The 18,996-nt window shown below is 40.3% G+C and overlaps 1 protein-coding gene across 1 annotated transcript in view; it reads right to left on the bottom strand.

Annotated features, from left to right (window-relative positions):
- Window positions 1–511: 511 nt before the first annotated feature.
- The window catches only part of FNDC3B (fibronectin type III domain containing 3B), a 184,515-nt gene continuing 166,030 nt past the window's right edge, over window positions 512–18,996 (bottom strand). The window contains exons 24-26 of the mRNA XM_048314456.1: window positions 13,178–13,344; window positions 10,743–10,870; window positions 512–4,068 (exon numbers count right to left, since the gene is read on the bottom strand). Of these exons, the coding sequence (XP_048170413.1) occupies window positions 3,757–4,068; window positions 10,743–10,870; window positions 13,178–13,344 (607 nt within the window). The 3' untranslated portion in view covers window positions 512–3,756. The remainder of the gene's footprint in view (window positions 4,069–10,742; window positions 10,871–13,177; window positions 13,345–18,996) is intronic.

The following is an 18,996-nucleotide window of genomic DNA, read 5'->3' on the forward strand; positions in this document are numbered from 1 at the left end:
AAATGAAAAAAATCATTGTATTTCCCTAGGAAAACCCCGCTCATGTTGTAAACGGCAGTAATTAAAAAAAGCAAACAAATGAATTGCTGTATTTATGCAGTGACTTGAAGAAAAGCATTAAAAAAATTAACATGAATGTGTTTGACAAGAAACACATAATAGATTAATTCATCGTGATGAAGAACTGAATTCATTGCACGTAAGTTAAAAGCTCTATTATTTCAAGTGTTTAATTACTAAGAGAAAACCAACCTAGGTATATTTTTATAAATATAAATCCTTAATTTTTCATGCAAGCTATTTAAAGTAAGTGATTAGAACACCTGACTTTCAGATTATTACTATAAATTTACTCTTCACAAAAACCACTTCAATTACAAACCAGAAACATCCTGAGGTAAACGGAGGACTCCCACCCCTGCTCCAGGCTGCACAACAGCACTGACCTGCCAGAAGGGGCCACCATAGACCCAAAGGGCTGTGTTCAATTAAAATAAAGAATTAAAACAGAAAGAATTAAAACATTTATTGGGCATAAATATATTACATATACACTACAGATACAGTTAAGTCTTACATACATAGTGTAGTATTTGCAAAATCTATACATTAAAATTGATATGGCAGTTTTAATATAATGCATATGAAATAGTCTAAAATTTACAATACAAGAAAACTTCTGATTATTTTTTTTAAAGTTGAAAAGCTTGGAATGTATGTTCCCATAGTGAGGTAAAAACATTTTATTTTTCTTTTTCAATTTAAAGAACTGTGCAAGGATAAGGTTCATACACATTCAATTAGGGCACTTCTCAATCGTGACACTGAATACTGAGCTACTGGAGCCAACAAACAGGATTAGAAAACACTTCAAGTTCATAAAGAAAAAGGCAGAACAATATAAAAACATCTCTCTCCTTCCTGAAGGGTATTAAACATTTAGTGTTTCATTCTACCTCTGTTGTTGGTGGTGATTCCTGTGAGAGCAGAGCGCCCTGGGGTTGGATCCAACACCTGCCACTGCTGGATCAGGGGCACGAGGAGGTTTGGGAAGGGCCAAGGCATCAGCAGTGGTGGGTCAGGGACAACGTCCCTCAGAGCAGAAGGGTTTGACATCAGTGATCTTTGTCATCCACACACGAGTGACAATCAGATCACTACGGCAGGACACACAGACTAAAAATGTCAAATTCACTGGGCCTGTCCCAGCTCCTCCAGCACAATCTCCCAAAACCTCAGGCTTGGACTGGGTGCTCTGGTTAGTGTGGTTACATAGGGACCAAACAAATCAGCAGTGACAGAGATGCTTTGAGTGTAACTGATTGCTCTCCCCTCCACTTCTGCTCACTGCTTTTACTATCACTCGTATTTCAAACTTTGAAAATTGCTAATCTAGAGCATGTTGGGTTTTTTTCCTTTCTTTATTAAAGCAGGTTTTGTTTTTTTGTTTTTTTTTTAAAAAAAGCTGTCAAGCTTGGATTTCATAGCAGCAGTGCTCAAACAATATACCAAAAATAAAAAAAGGGAATCTATTCAAATTTCTGGGTTTTTTCCAAACTAGCGGTCTTTTCATCATTTTAAAAAATACACTCTTCTCCCCTCCAATGAAAACAGCTGTATACTCTTTGCTCACAAAATACAGATGCAAGGTCACAGAGTTTCATATCACAAATAAATTTAAATAAGATGTAAATAAATTTGACAAGCCATGACTTTGGCAAGAAACAAAAAAATATATATATTTAGCTCAATGCCATTAGTTTGCAAGGCTAAATCAAACTAATTATAGTCAATAACAAAATACAGAACATTTCTAATATTTGCTACATCTAGAGAGGCACACAGAATAATTCATTGATCTTAGCACTTTCTTTCCAGAGATGATTTTGTTTTTGGATACATGTAAACGTCTGAATCACTGATAATGGGTTTTTTTGGCATTTAATGTACTAGATGCTCCCATCTTCAAAAACACAAGAAAATGCAAGAAGATTAATAATACTAGGAATGCTGCCAGGTAAAAAGTTGACCTAAAGTACAACAGTATAAAACAGACAAAATGTAACATGCTATGGGGAGGGTGGAGAGGGGGATTAGATTAGTACATAAGTACACTTTTTATTTTTTATTTTTTTTACAATAAATAAAAAGATTGCACTGTAATTGGTATTTAAAGTACTGTATGCAGTATATAGTATAAATAAACCTAAAAACAAAAATAATGTTGTTTTTTTCCCCATTACTTTGGTTAAGGGAATATTATGCTAGTACAGGACACTGAATCTTAGACGATGGAGACAGAGCACAAAAAAGCTAGGACAAAAGCAAAACCAAGTAGCAAAAATATACAAAAACAAGAGGCAGGGAAATACACTGTGTCTGTTGCACCCTTTTGGAATCTATTTGCACCTCCAGCTCATTTATGTCCCTGAGGTACTCGCACAATGTTGACTTAATATAAATAACCCCATGACTCGAGAGTTAAAAATCTAGTGTCTCGATGGATTAAAATGTGTCTGGGAAGGGGCAGGCAGGAGGGGGACACTGCCACCAGAGCAGGGACCATTCCTCTGCAGGACTCTCACCTCAGTTTTGCCAGGTACCAAGTTATTTCAATCAGCCCCGTGGTAAGAACAGCATAGACACCCATTTAAGGTATTTAAAACGAACAGATGTGATTTCTGATACCTCCAAGAAAGTTCCATAAAATGGATACCCCTCCAAAAAATAATAATAATATTAATCATAAAAAAAGATCAACTGACAGTAAAGTTTGCTTCCATTGAGTATAAATCTCACCTAATTCAGTAGAGGCAGTTAAGCTGTCACCAGCTCGAATCATATAAATCAGGCTGAGCATAATAGAATAATATCTAGCATCAGATTAGGAATAGTTATATACAGTGACAAACAGACAAGTTAAAGCAGCTTTTAAATAGCTGAACATGGGAATAACTAACTATTGCACAATGCCCTCTTACTTAAAATTACTGCTAGGAATCAAAATGGTAAAAAAAAAAAAGATCTATAATGCTTCATAATTTATATGCAGTTTGGTTATTTGATTTCTTATACAGGCAGTTTTTATAGTGTTTGTAACGGTAAAAATAACAGATAACTAAAAAGGTTTTTCAACTGCAGGATGCTGTTCCAATTTAAATGCACTAAACAGTTAAACTAAGAACTTAGGTTTTATCTTGAAAAATTGGGGCAAATGTAGTGAATAATTCGTAGGCAACATTGCTAATACTGTTCAAGGAAAAACTGGTACTTGACTAACACTGTATTCTAGTCTTACCACTATACACACTTGTGACTAATGTTTAGAAGGAAAAAGAAGAGACAAAAAAAGTGACTCATGATTAAAATTTCCTAAATAGTAAGATAAAATAAGAGACTGCACTAACTTCAGTGAAAAGACCCAAAGCAACATTGAAAAGGCAAATTGGTGACAATTTTGAAATCGTGAAGGAAAAACAAAAAAATCTTGCTTTTGGTATCCGGTTTGTTTGTTTCTCCAGTTTGACCACTTCCTAGTTCTGAATTTCAAAAAGGTGCATCAAAACACTGATTTATCTTTCTTCAAGCTAGAACTGTAAAAACTAGAGAAGTATATAAAACGCATGGTAGAACAAAGGATTTCCCAAAAAAAAAAAAAAAAAAAAAAAAAAAAAAAAGGAGGAATATCTGAATAAATGTGTGGATTATAATGCGTAGCATTAGTTAAATCTGTATCTCAAACTCCCGTTGAATTGTCTACTTCATAAAGAAGTACTGTAATATACAGGCGAAGATGATGGACAGGCTGGCGAAGCCGAGCACGATGAGGGCCGCAAACTGTTCGTCCGTGGGCACCATGGCCTTGGCCTTGGCGTCATCGGCGCCGCCCGGCTCGCCCGCCAGCACCAGGGCACTGCGCTGCAGCGCGAAGGCCACCGAGGGGCTGAAGGGCCCGCTGAGCTCCTGTGAGGTATCCAAGCACCGGCGGCAGGCGCACACCCGGAACCGATAGTCTGTGTTCACCTGAAGGCCTGAGATGTGGAATGTGGTCTCTTCTCCCTTGTACACCTGCAAGAACAAGCCAGGGAGCCTGGTGAGACACAACCTCCTCCTGCTTGCAGGGCGGCAAACAGCGCAACAAGGCGGGGTTTTGCAAGGATTTCAGCCTGGAAGTTCAGGGCGAGTCTCTACGGAAATGCTTCTCCAAAGGAAGGAACTCACTGGGTCAATGCAGGTTTTGTAAGAACAGGCGTGTGGAGGATGTCTCGACACAGTGCACACAGGGACAGACAAACACATCAGACAATGCAGCAATGGTAACACACACTCATCGTTTGTGGGCATGAAAAAAGTCACAAATGTATTTCTGCACTCTGAAAATGCGACTGTATGGCTAAAACATGTCTAAGACATAATCACCCTGTCTAACCCCAAAAGGAAGAAAACCTGTGAACAAGGTTATTGAGAGTCATTCAATGTGCAGTTGTAAAATTGCTCATAAATGTCATTTTAATGTATTTTCCCCTCACATTTCTCTCAAGAAACAGGAATCTTACCAGAAATTACACTTGCAGAATGGTGGAAATAATAAAATATTATTAAGATGTGAAAAATCTCCTCTTGACTGCGCTGTATTTGGTTGTTTACCAACACATCACATATTTATGTTAATCAAAGGCAGGTACCACATGACTCAGAGCACAAGTCATGGCATTAGAAAGGAGAGAGAAAACTGAGTACCTGAGACAACTTTGTGACTTAAATGGAAAAAAAACACTGGAAACATTCACCAACTCTGAAAACAAATAACTTATATAATGGATGGTTGTTGAAACTGGTATTTTATGAAATGAAAAAAGTGTCAGAGTGCCTGCGTCTGCTGGGAAAAAAACATCCTGAACCCTCAGATACTTCTTCCTCTGTTTACTTAGCATTTCCCTTCTCCTCAGTGTGGGAGCAGAAGGCTGAGAGCATCTCTGCCCTCCCAGAGGCAAGAACTCATCTTAGAAAAGAGGAGCAAGTGGCAAATTAGTCCCAAGCCCAGAGAGGAGTTCTTGTGTGTCACCCTGGAGTAAGAAATGAGGAGGAAAGAGAAGAGACCTGCTCAGCTAAAGACCACTTAAAGAGCTCAGCTTTCCTGCTCTGCTTGCCCCTGAGATTCATCCCTTGGTTAAGCAGTCGCCTGCTGATTTTTTGAGGTGGCCTGGGACAAAAATATTAAGGTGGTTCTTTAGTTTTCTCCCTTCCTTTTTCAGCTTTCACACCTTTTCCAAATACAGTTTGAATGATGGTGAGTCTGGGTTTCCAGACTAAGCATAAGGCCTCTAACTGGCTCATGTTTCTTTGACCCGAGGCACAGATCAAGAAACAACATTTAAATTAACGCTGCCTTGCTCAAGTATTGCTCAGCATTTGCAGGAAGTTCCCTCTAGGTCCAGTGACAGGAATACAACAAATTCATCCCACAAACCCCTGTGACTGGCCACAGCCTTGCACCACTGCTCTTCTTCTCATCTGTTTCTCTTCCCAATGCCAACAAGCAGTGAGTCACTGGGTTACAGTAATTGCAGGGAAAACAAACCTGGAAGTGCTGTAGCAGCCCACAGAAGTGATGTGAGGGTTGAAATATCCATTTGCAAAGCACTCCTCATCCCAAGAACACCTCTGCCACTCTGTTCCGCAACGGCAATTCCATTTCTAATACCCACCTGTTGTGGGCAACTGTGCTGTTCCACAGGACTGAGTCAGGATTCTTCCACATGGAGGATGTGCCTAACTCCCATTCCTTTAGATTCTGAGTCAGGGCAACTCAAAGCCCTCACAAAACAACTGTCAGCAAGGTTTGCTTTCTGGTGCTGCTGCAATTATTAATTTCATTTCAAGACATATAGCCAGAAAACCTCTATATGCCTTTGCCACCAATATGATCAGTTCTGAACCAAAATAAAAAATTCAATAAAATCCAAATAATGTCATTTAATAAAAATTTACAATCTAAACTTCATAAATTACATTTAACAGATACTAGGGATGGGATATATATATAACCTGTCTTTGCACTGAAAAAAATCCTGTCCAGTTAATTGGGTTTTTTACTTGTTCTGTTCTGTCAGGGTGGTGAATACCAGCGTAACTGGAGGCCAAGTTTGGCTAAATCAAAGACCCTATATCTTCATTATAGTCTAACAAGTATAGATGGCCAAGTTCACTCAAGCCAGCTACTCAACAGCACTTCTCAGAAGAAGGCCAGACAGCCAAGAGAGAGGAGAGTGTATCTTTAAGGGAAGTTTGAAAAATTATTGGAAGTAGATAGAATATGTGAATTAATATCCACCAATGACAAAGACAAGACACTTCCTGCACTAGTGCTAAGACAGTGATGGAAGTTGTCCTGCTTTCAGTGGTTTGATGAGTATGTACCAGCAGTGGTACATACTATGTACCACCATGTCTCTTCTCAGCAACAATTGTTAAATTGTCACCCACTCCTGACAGCAGCCTCTGTACCCTCTGCCAGGGGCTGCAGCAGCACCTCAGAGCTGTGGCAGGATGTCCCCAGCACAAATACATTTGGTTGTGAACACCCTGTTAAGAGACTTAACATACACAACAGAAAAAACCCTTGACAACTATGAATAAGGTCTTTAAATCTGCCAAACAAATATGAAATCAAATATAACTCCATAAAGCAGCATAGTATTTTATATGTAGCACATTATGCTTTGGTGGCTAACAAGCCAAAGTGAAGTGCCTATCCAATTTATCACTTTCAGTTCCTAAAAACAGCTTTTTGGTTTGGACACTTGAGAATATAACAAAAATGTGATGAGCTTTTTGCCTGGCTCCCTCAATGAAAATAACATCACAAGTAATAAACTGCTGCTGAAGACTCCTATGGTATTTGATCCTACTGATTGAACTAGATAGACAGAGAATTCCTGCAGGCAACGATTTCTCAATTTCACTGATCTCATTAAATAATCCCAACCCTCTCCCCTCCTTTCCAAATAATAACAATAACAGCTATAATTGCCCTTTAAGCAACTCACTGGAAAGTGCAGGGTAACCTCACCTGGTTGTGGCACCCCAATGCAATGGCCAATGTCTTTAATAATTAATAAAAGCCTATTTTGTATGGTGATAGAAAGATAAAGAATCATAGAATAGTTTGGGTTGTAAAGGACCTTAAAGATCACCTAATTCCAACCCCCCTGCCATGGGCAGGGACACCTTCCACCAGACCAGGTTCCTCCAAGCCCTGTCCAAGCTGGCTTTGAAAACTCCCGGGGATGGGTTTCAATCTATGTCAAAAGCATGCCCATTTCAGAAGTTTAATTTCTTCTAAGTCACTTGACAGATTTATTTTTAAGAAACTGGATTATCATTTCATCCAAACTCAACATCAGCTTCACTCACTCCACTGCTGAGGTGCTCATAAACCCCCCAGAGTTGTGTGACAACCTTGTCTGAACAGAGAAACAACCATCCCTTAGAGCACCTGCCTTGAGGTTGTTTGCACTGAAAAACCCCAACCAAAGGAAATTATTTGCTCCATCTCATGACACAAAATTGGCACCAGGAGGCACAGGAAATACTCAATGCAAGTGGCACTACATGCCAGCAGGTACTGTGTAGTTCTGCTGTATCTTGGCATACAACCAGCACAAGTGCCTTTGACTTGTTACTGAAAATAGAGAAGGAAACCCAATTTTTGGCTGATTAGAGCTTTACAGAAATTATCAGTTCACTAAAGCATTTCAGAGATTGTGTGTCTACAGAATTTAAACCAAAGAAAAAACAATAATTAAAGTGAGAGCTTTAGTTAGGCCAGCTGGGGTCTCCCAGGCATCCAGCTCTCAGTGCACACCTGGGAACTGCTGGGGGATTTTCACACACCCAGTGTATCCTACCCATACTTTTTCTTCTTTTGGAAAGCATTTGGAGACTTTTTTTTCCCAGAAGAGATGTGGCAGAAGCTGATGAAACGCTGCTGCCTCCAAATTCTCAGAAATTTCAAAGGCAGTACATTTTGCTTCAGTGGCAAACAATTTAAGGATAAAGAAGCTTTAAAAAGCTCAGTTCTCATTTCCCATGGTCAGCTCTTAGGAAGAGCTGGTTCCTGGGTGATGCCATCCCCAGAGCTGCTCAAGTGGGAAACCAAACCTTAGGCTGCTGGGCATTACAGCTGTTATCCCAAACTGCAGCTCCTGCAAGTGCTGCACAGCCCAGCCCACTCACCTAAATCCACATTAAAACTATGCAAGCACAGAGACATTTTAATCCACTTTGGAGCTAAATTCTGAGTAAGCTTTGCTAGATAAAAGTGCAAGAAACAGAAAAACAAATCCAGGCCACTGATTCCTGTAATCTCCTGTGGCTTACATCCTGATTCATAAACAAGGAAGATTTGATTTCCTAAAAAGAATTGTCCCATGCCATTGCTTTTTTTAAAATTATCTGTAAAGATAAAGCACAAAAATACACAAAAAGGAACACACTGTGTGAGAAACAAGGAAAGGAGTAGTTAGCATTTTTTAAAATACACTTTCCAGAGAGCTAAAATGTTATCTGTTTAGCTCCAGCAAATCCAGCTCCTCAGACAATTCTCAGCAGAGAAATATTTACAAAATATTCTCCCAGAGGAGGGCAGGGATGGCTATAGTCCCAGCCTGAAATAAAAGGCTTTTGAGTACTTTGGTATCACCTCTGATAGATCAAATGGTGGAAAATCAGCAGCTTTGGGGCTGCAAACTCTTGTGTACAGGGGAGGGAGACAGCTCAGATGTGACAGTCTAAAGAGAAACAACAGCTTCACCCAAAAGCATGTCGGTGGCTGATGCTGCATTCCATGAATAGCCTGAAAATCTACAGTGTATTTCATCTGTGCAACCCTTCAAAACAACTTGCAAAATGTTTCTAATAATACACCCCCTTAGATACATATGCAAAAGATGTATGTCACTTGCAGGGATCAAAACATATTTAAAAATAAATTTAGGACTTGCACTTCAAAGGTAATTAACATATCCCTAACATTAATGAACATATTAATGACAGTACTTCTCAGTTAAATAGTAGCAGGTGATCACAGACATGTCAAAGCACAGGTGAAATGTATTAGCCAGACTACCACTGAAAGGTGCTCCTGTATTTTATCTTCTCTGCACATTACAGGGGCTCAGAGCACACAGCCACTGCAGCTCCTGGACAGGGATGTGCCCCAGGGCTGAGGCACCACCCACATTCCTGACGAAGATAAAACACCCTGATGGGCAAAGGTGATTTCTGTGAAACAGTGCAAGTCCTCCTCTTTCCCTCGGCTGGTTATCAGCCAGCACATTTACACAAGTCCCAGCGCCACTTGGAGCATCCCAGCCAGGAACTTCTTCCAGGGTAACAACTGTAACAACTCACAAAACTCCCTCCTCAGGGTCATGCCCATGAGAAATGAAGACCTGCAACATAAGAAGGTCCTAAAAGTATTTTTAAAAGTATTTTTTACTTCCTTTGCTGTTTTTTTTTTCACACCACAAGTTCTGAACTGTGCAGATTAAGGCATCACTTATCTCCCAGGAACATGAAGGTCTGCCCAGTTCTCCCCAAGGACACCAGAACACTTTAAACACTGGGGCTATGTTTACTGAAGCTGTAGCAGGAGGTGACACACCAAAGCTACTTTGTACACCAGGCAACAGCAAAATGGGTCCACTTATCCACTTGCCACTGACGTGAGGCCAACACAGTACGCAGGGGTTTCATTACCTACACCAGCACCAAAAATGTTTCCTGACAAAAACAATAGTTAGGTTTCTGAATCTTTATCACCCCCATGAATTGTCTTGGCATTTTTTGTGTTATTTTTTGGTAATTCATTAGTTCACAGTAACACTCAAAAACAGACTGAAGAGGAACAAAGACACAGTTGCAAAGAAAGTACTACCTTACACAATTTTTTAAGAGTTTAATTAGCATAATGTAAGAGTTTACTAGCATAGAGTAAGAGTTTAATTAACATAGCATATCTCATTCCCTATTTTGGATTTATTTGGACTCTGCATGACCACAAAAGAAAGCACAGGAAAAAGAGAGCACACAGATGAAGTGCACTGCAAATCACACAGTCAGAGGTGTGACAGATGACACAAAAGATCTAACTGTGAATGAGCTGCTCTGTTTTGGGTGCTCTGGGAAGTGTCCACTTGTGATGTCTGATCAAGACAGACGAGGCAAGAAGGATCAGCTGTACTTCACTGCCTCTGTTTCCACAGTGACAGGATACACAGCAATTACACGTGCATCAAAACCTCAGAAAGGAATGAGACAGATGAACAAACCACTTAATGTGGTATTTGACTGAAAACCCTGATGGACAGTCTTGGAATTGGCTTAGAGAGAAAGATTCATCTTCTGACTTCATCTCGTCTTCAGATAATGGTTAAGAACAGCCAGCATGGGTTGGCCAGAATTGTAACTTTTTAAAGGTTAGTACAGTTAAAAATAGTGATTAACCACAGAAAGAGCACAAATCACTCCAATAAAATAATGATGTTCTACATACTCCCTTAGGGGAGAAAACAGCCCATTACAGCCCTTAATTTTGACTCAGCCTTTACCAAAGTGCACCTGACACATCACCATAGGGTGTAATTCAATACAGTAGAAAGAAGCAGCACAGTGGATTTTCAAAACCATTTCCATTATGCCATCAATTTAACAATATTAAATCCAGACCATTTCCCTACCTGCTTGTATTCAGATTCTCTTCCAACCAGTACCTGCAGAACATAACCAACAGGATCTCTCTTCATGGGTGGGACCGTTTCCCAGCTAACTTCACAGGAGTTTCCTCCCAGCTGTGTCACTCGAGGGGCTACAATAAAAGGAAATGTGTTCATGTTTAATATAAAGACTGCACTGAAATCTTCTTTTATGAGCACTGTAATATATACCAGACAGGGTAGAGCACCTCTTACCTGTCAGCTCTGCGAGCTGCTAGAAAGGAGGAGTTGATTTAGAGAAAACTTTCAAAACTTAATTGCACTGATCTTTTCAAAGCAGAAGCCAAGGCACAAATTACACAGGCATTCATAAAAGCAACAATTCTGTGTAGTCCTGAGCAAACATCTGTGGCAACGGAGATGCCTGCACATCCCTCCTATGCTACACACCATTGAAAGGGAGGAAAAATATCAAACATTTCATTTAGGAAAAATAGGAGAAGGGATGTGAGAAGAGAAACTAAAGAATCTGCTGTATTAGAGATGCAGCCCAGGCTGGGAAGCAAAAGGACAAGAGTAATTTTCAAGACTTGGACTTGTATCTAACTCTGAGCCTGACATGCACTTGATCAGACCTGCTATTTCTAGCCAGACTTAAGACTAGTGCTCTCACTAGAACTCCAGAGAAATCCAATTTGTCAGCTGTTACAAGGCTGCTGTCCTTGGCAGAGGCTCCCTCACCAGCTGAAAGCCAAGGGATGCTGTGCCTTGACCCACGGCAAGCTCAGAAGTGAGCCTGCCAAAGCACAGACAGGGGCAGCACATGTGAAACGAAGCCTCTGCCACTGGAAGGCATGCAAAGAACTGCAACAGCATCCAGGGTCCACCAACCTCTTGATCAGGCAGAGCCAGCAAGAACAATACAAAAAAAAAAAAAAAGAAAAAAAAAAGAATAAAACCGGGAGAAACAAGAGCCCTGAACACTTGTATCAGGTGGTGAACACGTGCACGTGCAAGGACACGAGCTTGTTAAAGGCAATCTAGATCCCCAACCCTACAAAAACAGACAACAGGAGGGTCTGCCACAGAAACAAACGCTGCTGCATACATTACGTGAATTTTAGCCTGATTTGTTACTTCCCAAGAGGAAGGCATGAATCATGAAGGCCCAAAGGTAATCAATATCCATTTACTTCTCTCTGCACATCTGGTAGTGTTGAGAGACTGATAATAGACGCCTTCATCTTAGCTGACAACAACAATCTCAATTATTTTTCCTTCTCCTTCCATCCTCACTTCAATACATGTAGATTTTTGTCTGACACTTACAAAACACTGCCATTACCAACAAAGCTATTCTAGAGTTGGCATCGTTAAGAGACTAATTAGGAGACCTTACAGGAGAATAAACACTTTCTTCTGAGAGATGAGAAGATGAATCAAGTTTATCACATAAATTCCTTTGTACTGCTCCGAGCACAGAAGAGCAGCTGATCTAGCAGGGAAGGACACCTCCAACAGTGTTCTCCCTTCTCTAAGTATTTTTTTACAAAAGGTGACAAAATCACCAAAGCCAGATTTTAAACATAGAGAAGCAAAAGAAACCTCTCTGACAAACTGAGAGTTGTTGTTTCTCTCAGTAAATGATAGGGCTTGACAGGGAAGACTTCACCACCCAGGAAAAAAGGTGCATTTGATTTCAGCTCAACTGATCTGATAGCTCATACAGCAAACCCACTGCCTTTGTAACAGGCCAAAGAAGGCCTAATTAGACCTAGAACAAAAGCCCTAATTACACCAAGTTTTATCATGAAACACCTTTCACTGTAGTTTTTACTGTTTCTACTTTTGCTCCTTCCTTCCTTCCTCCTCCTCCGGATCATAATTACTTAGGACAAAATTTACACTCAGTAAAAGACATTTCATTATAAAAACTTCATTTAATTAGGCCTTTAGTTCTTCTAGTGGAACACATGCTGAGTTCTAAGTCTAATGCTCTGTATGTGAAATATCATGATTAATTTTATACATTAAAGGAAAAAATAAACCCTGAAGGTCTATGTTGGGGACATCACCTACACAACAAAAAATGTTTAAACTTTACTAAAGCCTAAGTTAGAAGGTACACACATATACTACAGCTGTTAGACCTCTTGTATAAATGCTGTAGTAGTCCAGAGCAATCCCCTGGTAAACACTATTGATAGCAGCAGCATTTTAGCAGACTTTTATTACAACAGTGGCTGACATAATATTTATGTTGCTTGTGTGATTTTTTTTTTTTGGGGTGGTAATTTAGCTTAAGTAACTTCACAACTCAGAGAAATCTCCAGCCAGCACAAACTGGTTCTTCACACGAGTTATTACATACTTATGGTAACCCTTACAATCTCCCCCCATACTTACCAATTACATAAATATTTACATGTTACTTACATGTAAAAAAACCTACTACATACCTTTGATTGCAGGTGGGACTGACTTAGTTGTGCAGAAGGTACAGATTTCTGAGAAAGGTCCCTCCCCAGCATCATTGACTGCCTGTATTCTGAACGAGTAACAGGTGGATTCCGTCAGCCTCTGTATCTTGTACGTGTGACTTGGTCCCCTATAAATTGGGATAAACCTGAAACCATAAAAATGAGAGTATGTAGTTACACTGGAGAGGCACTGACATTTCTGGATATTGCATTTAGCAGCTCCAAGTATCCATCTTGTGAAAATTGGCACCATGTGCCCTGCAGGGCTGCTAAAAGCACGTATAAAAATGTCATATTTATAACACACTAATGATGATGAGGAGGCTGGGGAAAGCAGCAGTTCATTGTCCCTTTTGAAACTACTATTACCTTGCAAAATGATTACATGAATTATCAGGAAGAACATCTGTCAGTGGGATCCCTGCTACCATGGAATCAAAACAGATTCAACCTGTGTCCTGCTGCATTACACCATGTGTGCTGCTGGTTTAAAAGTATGATGAAAACACAATTAATATGTTGACTCTTTAATAGATTTGGCCTTTATTTGCACATTAAGGCACAAAGACTGTGTCTTGCAGTCATCTGTGTCATCTTCCAAAACACTTCCATGGACAAGACTAAACAAGAGCACACACAAACTTGTCCAGCATAATGCTGAACAAAACCAATGTCACTCAAAAAAAATGAAGTATACAGTTGCTAAAGAGAATCTAACTTGTATTTTCTATTGCTCTGCTCAGATAAATGCTTTTCACTAGCAGTTGTATGTCAGCCTGCAGTTTCTAGCTAAGCCCCTGACCCCCAGGAGCTGAGCACAGTGGGGATGAAAGCAAATAAAGAGGAAGCACCCAGATTGTGCATCCATCCACTCAGCCTCCACCAGGGAACACCACCTTGCACGCAATAGTCCTGGCCTTGGAGAACAGAAAATTTGCTGTGTAGGATCACATACTTTTTTATGATTACTTAGTACCCTTATTCAAGTATCTTAACCATTTCAGAAGGTTTTAAATCACCAGGAAGCCAAGAGATGTTTTTACTTGACCTCCCAATCTAGGTGCTAGCTTTATCCTTTGGCTTTGCATGAGATACACAGTACAAGCAATTTGAGCAATTCAAAGAAACTGGGTCTGCCAATTAGCTCTCCGGGACAGAAATCAATTTGTATTACGTTATGACTGCAATCCACGTAAGTACAAACAGAGATCAAGAACCATCTGTAATAAAAGGAAATATTCAGGTAATTCAAACTACTGGAAATGTACTCTGAGGACTAATGTGACTTACTACCCCCACTGAGTTTTAGTGAGACCCACACCTCAGGTAGGAAACCAAAGATCTGCGCCCACAAGTCTTTAAGAGGATAGTTTAGAGACAATTTCCAAAGAATAATTGTTTCCTTAACCTTATGCTTACCCAGTTTAAGAACTCCCTGCTACCCCACATTTCGGAGGCTCGCATAAGCAGCCACAGCATGTTTCAAAAGACTGACACAAACCCATTCTCATGGAATAAAACTGCTTGAGATTCACTGGGTGATGAGCAAGGAACATATACTTAGGACAGCAATAAGACTCGAGACAAGACAACTCTCCCTCTGCCCTTCTTGCTGCTCAATCAGGCAGCTGGCTCAGAAACCACTGCAGTATTCACAGGAGTGTGGAGACTTGTCTCTGACCCTGTTCCAAGGGCAACAGAGAGCAAAAAACATCCAATGACCTCTTTGCAATCATCTGTGGAGTTAGGTAAGGAAGGGAAGATAAATGTGCCTTCCCAGCTAACAGAGAAGCAAACCCTTACCCCAGGCTGGGCTTAATGTACATTTCCCAGACATTCATACAGTCAATACCAATGACTCAAATGAGGTTTTCATCTTTTGGATATGACTAAGGTCACTAACATTTCCTAATACTGAGGAAGTGATCTTGAAAAACATTTGAGCTCCTTCTGTCATTTGGGAACTGGACTAATACTCCCAGTTCAGTTAATACCAACACTCCCATCCAGTTCCCATCTCCACTCATTTCTACTTCTCTATCTCAAAAATCATCTGTAAGGAAAGCAGGAACTGTTACAGAGAAGCTTGCACCACAGGACTGTAATGGAAGCACACTTTAACTTCTGAGATTCGACCATCTTTGAAGAAAGAGGGCTTCCAGTTTTGGAAGAATAAATGCTGATGACCCAACCCATCAAATTTCAGTTGCTGTTGGGCTTTATTGTGACACTAATGCTTTGTAATTATGTTTGAATATGCAGATCATGATGTAAGGCACATAATGAAGATTAAAGACTAACTTCAAAATACTTGTGATTTTTGGATAAGGTAGTATTTTCCTCATGTGTAAAGAAGGCACTTCAAAATCCTCCAGGATTATTTCTGTTATTTTAGAAAATACTGTAGTTAATTGTTGTAGATGGCTATAGGTATGGAGCAGGCTTTTTTTCACTCTCCTGGGCTTTCTGCTGAAGGACCACAATGAACTTAAGGTTGAGTCAATCAGTGTAACTGCTGTTATTGTACTGTGAGGTCTGCATACATTAAAAATTATCTAAAGCAAGATAACTTGTTCATATTATTGCAATTTCATTTAAAAAATCTAAATCTAATTTATAAAGCACATTGGAACATGAGCTCTATATACCCTTGGCCTTCTTGGCAAGCCTTTTATTGTTCACTGTGCTTCATCCAGGCCTCATTCCAGACATTGCCTCAAGAACAAGTCAGCTCTGAGCTTATTTGCAAGGACTTAATCTCTTATCCACTGAAAAGTTGACTTAATCTGCGTGTGGAAACCTTCCAGGTCCTCTATCTCCCTCTCACCTTCTTCAAAACAAGACATTTTCAATTCTCAGAGGTTTGTCCAGTTGAATTCAAAACACAATAGGCTACATACCTCAGCTGGCACCCTGCCTTTGAAAACACTCAGCCTCTGTGGTTACTGGCATTCTCAATACAGCTGTATTTCTTTTTTTTTAAGTTTGCACCATGCGCAATTAAACCTCAATTATTCAAATTTTCCATGCAACAGTGCTGCTTCTCCTCTCCACTAAATTAACTGCAGATACCAAAAAGAAAGCAACTTTCTCCAGGGATGGAGACACCTCCCAGAGGTTACTTCTCCCTCATCTCACTCGAGCGATCCCAATTCTCCCTTCCCAAATGTTCTCACATCAGTCACGCATTATTCATTTACCTGCACACAGCAGAGGAGAGAGAACATCATGTCCCACCGTGATTGTTAGGGAGACACCACCGCTGTTAGTTTTTCATCAATACCCCTTTATTCCTGGTGAAGATCTTCTTGGAAGTATTTTGCACATTGCAGCTATTTTGTTTCCTCCACTTCAGTCACTTCCAGTCGAGCAGAAGAATACGAATGTACTCGCCCTGCCTCTGCTCATTAATTCCCAGCACATTTTGAGCAGCAGGTTCCCTTTCAAACTCCTGGGTTTCGTTTATATTTTGGTAACCCGTTGGTTCTTACAAGAATTTAATTTGAAAGAAATTCTACCCTAGAGCACTAAAGATGGCAATCTTGGGGGGAGGCACAAAGGCTGGAAGAGCCACCTGAGTGACTCTGTTACTGCCTCTCAAAATAAGTGGTCAGATGGCAGGATTTCGGCTGGAGAGAAATCATTAATGCAGCACCAGTCCGACCCGGCGACCTGAGGCTTCACATCAGCACACACAGGCACCTGCCTAATTAGAAACTAAAGTACAAGAATTTCACAAACCAACAGCTCTTTTAATATTATTAATGCTACATCAAGTTATCTACACATTTACTGCCCCCACCTACTTTCTTAGACTATTCCTCTAATTTGGTTTCAGAACATTATCAAACACTCACTGATTTATGTGATTCTCTCTCTCCACCAGCAGCTCCCTGGACTGTGGGCGGCAACACGGAAAGGGAAGCTTTGAACCAAAACCATCTAATTCAGAGATGCAGGAGTAAAGCCAACACACGATTCTTTTAATCTCTGCTGTGTTTTAAAACATTCTACTCAAAGAGAAAAGTTCCACATCTGCAGCATCCCCCATCCCCACATCAGTCACTGTTCCTATAACCAGCACCAGGCTGACCCAATCTTTCCAGCTTTGGGACACTTTTCCAAGCCATTCTTTGGGATCTCCTTTTGCAGGCAGGTGCTGAGAGAAAACAAATGGATAACATGAGTTCCCCAAAAGTTCTGTGCTCCCACTACTTCTCCCAATTCTGTCTTTCAGTCCTAAATAAGGTGTGGACCAAACAGATGGGATGCACCAGCCCCTTTGATCTGAAGATCTGTTTTCTGGAAGATTCCCTTTAGAAACTTTTATCTATAATACATATCATATGTATTATAATGTATGCTCACCACTGTCAGTGTGATTTTTGTCTCTATGAATAATAATAGTAACAACAGGACCCAGTGAAAGGGACAACATTTCCTTCCTTACACTTAGAAAAGCAAAACTAAGTGGAGAACAGAAAAAGAAATGATAACAGTCAGATGGGAAGAGTTTGGTTTTCTTTCCTGAATTATCTAGCACATCTGCAATCTAGACAAAGGGTACTTGCTGCCAAAAATCGATTTTTAGCTTGTTTCTACTAGATTATCTTTCACCTGCTGCTGAATTTGAGTTTGTAACCCATATCTACAACAGATAGTCACTTGTCAGACATCTGGAATTATTGAGAGCTGAAGTATTTCAGCCTACAGAAGCTCTTCCACAGCAAGAAAAATTGCTTTTTTTGGAAGGAGCATCTGGGCACATTCAGGAGGAATGGAAGGCAGAGCAGCAAAGTGCCTGACAGATGATTCCTGTGTGCAGCCACATCTGGAGGCAAGGAACAGGCAGGGAGGACAATACTGAGCACAGCTTAAATGGGAAGTAACAGCATTTGAATGGAAGATCTGGGAGAAATTGGGGAGAGCACCCAATGGACTCTCCAAATTATACAGTCAGGAAGAATTAGATAACGAGGCAGCTGCAACACCAAGAGCAGATATAAGTAAGAGTGGACTTAAAGCCAAAAGAGAACAAAAACAGTTCAGAGCAGCAAACCAATATTCTCACAGCTTCAAACGTGTTTATCTTCCTTGTGCAGCATTAGAGCCCCTTTCCCAGTATGGAAGCAACTAACAGTGTTTATGGGCCTTCAAATGATGCTCACTGAGCACACTGTGTCCAAGCTGCTGCTGTGACAGCCCCAGGAACCTGGGCAGAGCTGGAGAAGGAAGCCAAGCTCAGTGTCTACTTCAACAACCTCAGCAAAGTGAAGCTGAAACCTTAAAATGTGCTCTTGGAAAACTGGGCAACGTGGTCCTGCTGCACTAAGCTGAGCCTCCATTACTACTTCAGAGATTAAATATTAGAGTCATTGCTCTAATCAAGGCATTATTTTTCTTAAAAGGTTGTTACAGATGTGCAGAAAACAGTTTTTATTACAGTGACAGTCTTGGGTCTAGCTGCTGCTCTTATTTATGATCTGCTGTCTGGAATATTTCAGTTACCCATAAAGTCTGAAGTACCTGCAGATGTGCATAGATCAAAATAAAGGAGAAAATTTTATTTGTTACCAAAGCAGGGATTTTTTGAATATATTTATGGAGTAGCATCTTACTCTGTGTCTTCCCAGCTTCCTAACAGCTGAAACACCTCATCTCACACATTTAATGTGGTTTTCTCACACTTCACTTTGTCTCAAATAATGACACACATACAGTTAACTTGCACCTACCACAAATGTGGGTTTACTCCTATTTCCATGAAGAAAGCTGAAATGCATTAACAAGTTAACTTT

This window comes from Corvus hawaiiensis, chromosome 10 (assembly GCF_020740725.1).
Source record: "Corvus hawaiiensis isolate bCorHaw1 chromosome 10, bCorHaw1.pri.cur, whole genome shotgun sequence".
NCBI classification, from domain to species: domain Eukaryota; kingdom Metazoa; phylum Chordata; class Aves; order Passeriformes; family Corvidae; genus Corvus; species Corvus hawaiiensis.